Source organism: Oryza brachyantha, chromosome 4 (assembly GCF_000231095.2).
Source record: "Oryza brachyantha chromosome 4, ObraRS2, whole genome shotgun sequence".
Taxonomy (NCBI): domain Eukaryota; kingdom Viridiplantae; phylum Streptophyta; class Magnoliopsida; order Poales; family Poaceae; genus Oryza; species Oryza brachyantha.
In genome coordinates, this window is record NC_023166.2 from 9,485,863 (window position 1) to 9,493,093 (window position 7,231).

General features: G+C 49.9%; 1 protein-coding gene across 1 annotated transcript; it reads left to right on the forward strand.

The window, feature by feature from the left end:
* Positions 1-1,433: 1,433 nt before the first annotated feature.
* LOC102718919 (probable BOI-related E3 ubiquitin-protein ligase 3) lies at positions 1,434-3,073 on the forward strand. The gene is made up of 3 exons (XM_006652177.2): positions 1,434-1,637; positions 1,729-2,128; positions 2,224-3,073. Exons 1-3 carry the CDS (start codon positions 1,579-1,581, stop codon positions 2,755-2,757), a joined length of 993 nt encoding a protein of 330 aa, XP_006652240.1. The 5' UTR covers positions 1,434-1,578; the 3' UTR covers positions 2,758-3,073.
* The last annotated feature ends 4,158 nt before the right edge of the window (positions 3,074-7,231 follow it).

Genomic DNA, 7,231 nt, shown 5'->3' on the forward strand with positions numbered 1-7,231 from the left:
CATCACATGCGTGCGGTGCCGGTGCCGGAGCCGGAGCCAGTGCCACGGCCGTGGTCCAGAGAGACCTGCCGGTCCGGCCAGGCCTGGTTGAGCGCGCAGCACGGTCGGTACGTGCCTTCAAGCGAGCAAGGACAACGGAGACGGACCAAGATGGCGCAGGGGGGCGACGTAAATGTAGCCGTACGCACGCATCCTGGCCGTGTCCGGTGATCCAGATGCGGTGCCTGTAGGCCTAAAAACGTCCGTACGACTCGCGCATCGTAACTCGCATAATCCTAAACAAAACCCCCGCCGGTTGAAACGGAATCAAAAGGCTCTTGAAGGCCGTAGCAGCGTAACCGTACATCGATAAAAATAATCATAATGTTAAGCCAATGCTCTTTTGCTTTGCGAAGTAATGAGCCGATGTTACGTTGGTGCTGCCAAAACAAGTCCAGATCCGGTTCCGGGGGCCATCGTGATCACGCACTTGGCGTTTCGGGAGACGTATTCAAACCCGCCCGCCGAGCAAAGCATGGACGACGCGGCCCGGCAATCAATGGTCCGCCCACGATGGGTGGATCGGTTTGGTTGCGTGTGGTGTGGGTGGGGTCGTCTGCTCTGCTGTGCCTCTCGGGCTCTCGGCATCTCCATGGCTTGTTCCGCTGAAACTGCATCGAATCTGAAAAAAATATATTATAAGGTTCCTATGCTTAGTCCACTGCTCAAGTAGACAAATCCTGAATTAATAATTGGTTCGAGTAAACACCTAAACAATATAAAAATCAATAAATCAAATGAAGCGTAGATCTTTCTGGGATGACATGGTTTCATCCCTAGGCCAATCTTGTTTATAGCTACAGTAGACGTTGGACCGGATATAAATTGATCGGTTATGACCTGGGTGGTTCATAAATTACCTCCCCAACAGCATAGGCGATGGTGATAGGGAGCATAAATAAAGAAGAAGAAAAAGGCGGAAAATAGAGTAGCGTCAACCTCCCCAGAGTCGGGTGGGCCACCGTAGCTATCATGCATCCCCACCGGGACCACCACCACTACAGGGCAGCAAGCAGAGTAGCCCCACTCTCCACATCTCACGTCACACCGGACGAATCTATCACCACCCCGGCACCAGGCAACAAAAACCGAACAGGGAAAAAGAAAGGAGGGGGGGGGGGGGGGGAGGAAAAGAGCCAAAAGATTTCCACCGTAAACGATTACCATTATTGAAGCCGAGGAAAAGGAGAGCGAAAGCGATAGGCCGCACCGCATCCCATCCATCCCGCGACCCAAACCCATCATCCGTTGGCTGGCTTCCTTTGCTTGCTTGCTTGCTTGCCTGCCTGCCTCCCCACGTCGAAAATAAAACGAGGCAGACAGCTTTTGTCCCCTCGCAGGCACCCCACACCCCCCGACGTGTCTCCGCACCACCGCCGTATATATAACCTCCCCCTCACCCATCTCTGCCTCCACTACTCCCATCCATCTTCTTTCTTATCTCTCCCGTCCGTTCGCGTTTCCAACTCCGCCACCCAACTCACCCTCCATTTCTTGCCTTCCCCCGCCGGCTCTAGCTCCGTCTCGTAATCGGAGGTAATGGCCGTGCAGGCGCAGTACCTCTCCCACGCCTTCCCCCACGACTTCTATGGCCTCCGGTAATTAAGCTGGATTTCCTTTCCTGCTGCTTCTCTTCGATCCGGTGTGATGCAAGAAGACGTTGTTCTAATCTTGGCTTTTGGTGCGTAGGGCGATGGAGGGAGCGACGGCGGTGGGTTCTTTGTTCTTGGATGATCACGGCGGGTGCGCGCCCGGGTCGGCGGGGATCGGGCACACGGTGTTGAGCGACCTCCCGCGGAGCGAGCTTACTTGCAACGACAATAACGGCGGAGGGTACGGGTTCGTGCCGACGAAGAGGGCGCGCGTGGAGGCTGACGAGGCGGGCGCGGCGTTGATGGCGGCGGCGCAGCAGCGGATGGTTATTCCGACGAATGGCCTTGTTGTGCCCGGAGACGTGCAGGGCAGGGCGATGGGGTGCGGCGTGGCGTCCACCAGCGGGAGGATCGCCAATGCCGCGGGCCTCTCGCAGGGCCTCCTATCGCAGCTCTACCACCAGGGCGTGGAGATCGACGCGCTCGTCCGGCTCGAGGTACGGCCTTGTTCAAGATTTGATGGGACGTTCGATTTGGTTCGCCATGATACGTGGTGGTGTCTGACCCGATCGATGACTATGTGGCGATGCAGACCGAGAGGATGCGGGTGGGGCTCGAGGATGCTCGCCGACGTCACGTGCGCGCGGTGGTGTCTACCGTCGAGCGCGCCGCGGCAGGAAGGCTTCGTGCCGCGGAGGTCGAGCTCGAGCGCGCGAGGTGCCGCAACGTCGAGCTCGAGGAGAGGCTCCGCCAGATGACCGCGGAGGGCCATGCGTGGCTGAGCGTGGCCAAGAGCCACGAGGCCGTCGCCGCCGGCCTCCGTGCCACCCTCGATCAGCTCATGCAGTCTCCGGGCGCCCTGAACGGCAACACCGGTGGCGAGGGCGACGCCGAGGACGCGCAGTCCTGCTGCTTCGAGACACCGGAGGGCGACCAAGCGGGCGCTGACGACGCGGCCTCGAAATCCGTGGCCGCGCTGTGCAAGTCCTGCGGCGCCGGCGTGGCATCCGTGCTACTGCTCCCCTGCCGGCACCTCTGCCTGTGCAGTGGCTGCGAGGCCGCCTTGGACGCCTGCCCCGTTTGCGGGGCCAAGAAGAACGCTTCGCTCCATGTCCTGCTGTCCTGATCACACAGCCAGCCTGGCCTTGGCCAGGCGTGCCTCGCGTGGCCGAGCTCGTCGTCGTCTTCCCCAACGTCTCGGCCGCTCTGGCGCCTACTGCTTGCCACGGCGGCATATGATTTTTGGGGATATTGAACTTCTGTTGGACGCTACTAGTAAAAATTAACATGGCCGCATGTAGTCTAGGTTAATCTTTTGTTATTATTACCTGCCAATGTATTGAGCCAAGCCTACTTTCCTGAACTGCTGTTCATAACCCAACCCTCTGTACATGATGCCGAATTTTTTTTTTGGTAGAAAACGTGCTGTAATCTCGAAGAAATACAAGTATGCACCGAGTCTAGACTTGCAGTACCCCCCAATGTTAGGTTTACAGGCGTTGTGGTTGTACTGTTCATATGCATGTGAAAAGATGCTGCAAGCCGAGAATATTACTGTCGCACAAAAATCTACTCGTACAGTGCTCCTTGTAGAAGAGATCATGGTACTGCAGCGGTGCAGCGCCGATGCCTGTCATGCTGCCTGCCGCCGCGGTTGCGGTTGAGGCGTGATCTTGACTAGTCTTAACGCCGCACGGGGTGGGCCGTCCCGGCGCCCACACTACTACTACACGTAAATACAGGGCGTCTCGTCGTCTGATCGCATCGACCCAGTGATCCGTATGCATGCGTGACTTGTTCGTTGTCCTGTTCACTGCAGCCTGCACGGCCACTGCTTGCCCACAGCGCATAAATGGCATGCAGGTACGAGTGGTACAGATCTCTGTCGGTACAAATTTGACTTTGTCCCGGAGAACCATCCACAGGAGCTAGCTTGCTCAACCCCCCCCCCCCCCTCCCATGTGATGGGACTATTTTTACCGTGTGGATAATTCGATCCTGCATTGCTGACGATGGTCGCTTTTCACTAGCACGATTTTTATGGTGAGATGTCCAGACTCAACGAGAGAATTTTGCGAAAGCTGATAGCATAGCGATCACGTGTTTGCACGCATGTTCGGTCGCAGAACTGAGACAAAAACCGATCGCCGGGGCGGGGGGGGGGGGGGGGGGGGGGTTGATTTGCGTCGCGTCTGATGTGTGCGTGGAGCGGCGAACGCGCTCCCGGCCCAGCGAGAGTGAAAGAGACGAAGCTGAAAGCAGCACGGCATACGGGATGGCATCCTTTGGGCACGCTAACTTTTGTAGTGGCGCGTGAAACGGCAGCAGAGGGATTAGATTACGAGTAGCAGCAGTTGCGCTCCCACATGACAAGAAGTTGCATATTGGCTTATTTCGAGTACTTTTAACGCCTTATAGTAAGTATAATAGCAGGCTATAAGTTGACTATATGCTTATGTGGAGGAGAGAGAAGTGCTTATGTGGAGGAGAAAGAAGATGAGAGAGTGTAAGCAGGTTGTTAGCTTATAGTCAGCTTGGGCACAAAAACCAAGAAACTCTGTGAGAATAACGTGTGAGTCCTGCATTAATGATGAAGAGCTAACTAGTATATATGGGTGAGCTAAGAAAAAACTATTAAAAATCTTATAATCAACTTATTGTCTATATTATTAGCATGGCTCTTATCTCTGTCCACGACTGCCTACCCCTGCGCCAACCTTTTCGCCTTTGCTAAGCCTGGCGTTTCCGGCAGGAGAAAGTTACGTGTACTGATCCCACTTGCAGTGCAAGAGGGGTTTTGCGTAAATAAAACATGTACGGTTCCAGGACTGACGACGGGGACGAGAGAGAGATTGAAAGGAGACCTAGCGAGCGAGCTCACTCTTCAAGAACGTGTTGGACTCGGAGCTGGCTTTCCCATCCTCTGCATTGCTTTTGCATCTTGTCCCTTGTGAAGCGTGACGCATCAGAGCAACAGCGGCAAGAAACGTTCAACGTAGTACGGCCCTTAGAAATTTGAGACGGACGGATGGATCCAATCGTGTCCGGTGCAAGCTAGTAGTACTCCTGCCTCAGTAGTAGGAGGACTGCCTTTTCTGCCCCTTTCGGCTACCGCTGCCCGCCAGTAGTAGCTACGTATTCCAACTAGTACTAGTACTCCGGTCTAGCCGCCGTAGCTTTACCTACACTTATCTCTACGCCGATTTTCGCGCACGACGTGCATTGATGGTACAGTCATCGTCGAGCAGACGAGATCTCGTCGCCTCTATTGGTTTTTCTGCCTTCTTTTGTTCGCCTGCACCGCACTTTGTGTCACTGGTGCCCCTTTTGCGTATGGCATGGCCTTTTGTCGCCGCAGTTGTCACTGGTCACTGCTATTCTTTCACGTACGAGTATCTGTATATAGTTTGCTTGCTTGTCATACCGCAGCTCAGCTTTCCTGCTTTTGTTCCTGGGTCGACGTAAAACTAATCGAAGCTCCCTTTTGCCCCATGTGTAAAAGAAAAACATAAACCCCAGGAGTAGCACAGATCACGTTCCAAAGTTTCAAGGTTGAGTGAAGTTTCTCTCTTTCTCGCTGAAGTTAGAGCATCCAACATCCTATCTAAATTTAAATTTAGTGATAGATTCATTTGGATGATCATCTAAACTAGTTTCATCCTTTGTATTTCTTTATACTTCATTATATCATCCATATATGACATCCTCCATATCTCTTTGAAGGATGAAGAGATCATCGAAATATGAAGGTTATCTCTTTTAATACGGATGACATCTAAAAATAGATGATAGTATAGCCGTTCTGTTAAATCTTAATTTGTAGTCTTCATCCTCTATTTTTAGAATAGAGGATGGGAGAGATAAGTTGTTAGGGATACTCTTAGAGCGGACACAATAGTCTATAAACCAGCTATAAGAGAGTATAGCTAACTATTAGCTCCAATTCATATATAGTCAATCTAATAGCTAACTCATGCAATAGTTATTTACAAAACATCAATACATGGTCCCACATGTCATACACATATTTTGTTTTGGAGCTCATATGCAGCTGGATACAAATTAGTAGTCCACATCTCTTCTCTCTCCCTTCTTATCTTTTTAAAATATGCTTATAGCTGGCTTATAGGCTGCTATTGTACATGCTCTAAATATATTTTAAAGAGATAAGGCCATCCTCAATGTTTTATGACATAGTTACCAAAATGATAAACTAGATAACCGAACCAGATGAGTTACATGAGAATGAAACTCCTCTCTCATCTCATAATACTCCCTCATTTAATGACTGCCAAGTCAGTAATTTTGCTAATGTGGTACCCTATTTAATGTGTATGACACCCTCATAAAACATGCATTGAGACTGATCTAAGAGAGAAGAGAGAAGAGTAATAGGTGACTAATTTATAACTAGTTACAACACCAGCACCAAAATACATTGTGTGTATGATATATATGACCATGTATTAATATTTTGTAGGTAAATATTATATGAGTTGACTATTAGATTGACTATACATAAATTATGAGACTATACATAAATTATGAAACGGAGGTAGAACCAAATAAAATTTGAATCCTAGGAAATACCTGGGACGGACGGAGCATTCCACTTAGTGGTGCATTTCACTTTAACGTGTTTCCTACTTTCACACATGCCATTTCCCCATTTGTGTTCAGTTACTTTTTAAGCAGGGTAGTGATCTCCAACCTGTAAGATATGGACTCACTAATGCGCCCAGGAATCTAGATATAATATCAACTATAGTCAAATATAAACCTGAGCACTTTGTTGCCTTGTCACCTTTGTAGTTACGCAGGGCAAACACGTGACAATAGATTCCATCTTAAGATATGGTTCCCCTTAGCTTAATTTAACCCAAGTTGCCAGCCCCATCTCTAATGTTATTTTAGTTGCTACTGGCATTCTTCTCTGAAGTGGACTGTATGTTGTTTTATCGGAAGAAAGCCTACAGTGGACTTGGAAAAAAGAAAAGGCGTGGTAGGAATATGATACTCGTATCTTGTGAAGTCCACATCATTGGAATTTGGAAGCACAACACAATTTGCATCTCCCTAGCTTTACATAGATCGCAATAAACTGTATTAAACTAAAGAAGGTTAGAGTAGATAGAAGCTATGATTAGCTAGTAGTGCCCATTATGGGAGACTATTATCAGAAGCAGCAACCTTTTTTTTTTTCTAGACAGTGGGATTAATTAGGGATTAGGCACTGATGATAACCTAAAAAGTGGTGTTAAAAAAAAGTTGTGCCGAACCAACGAGTACTCTAGTTGGAAGTCCTGGAGAATCCCACAAATGCAGTGCCTGGAAAAAAGCTTTGGTTGTGCACGCTTTTCCCCGCAAAGAAAAGGGAAAAGAAAAGAAGGAAAAGTGCTTGGGATGTGGGCCTCCTCGCGCAATTCCATTCCTTGTTGGGATTCTTGATGGGCCGTTGAAAATTTTTGCGTGTGTTCTCTGTCCTATCAAAGCATCCACCACTCGTAAAAAAACACCTGCTTCGATCCGTGCTTTCGCCGAGTCACCAGGACATATTTTCTCCGTGGAAAGAAGCTTGCTGCTTCCTCGTGAAAAAAGTC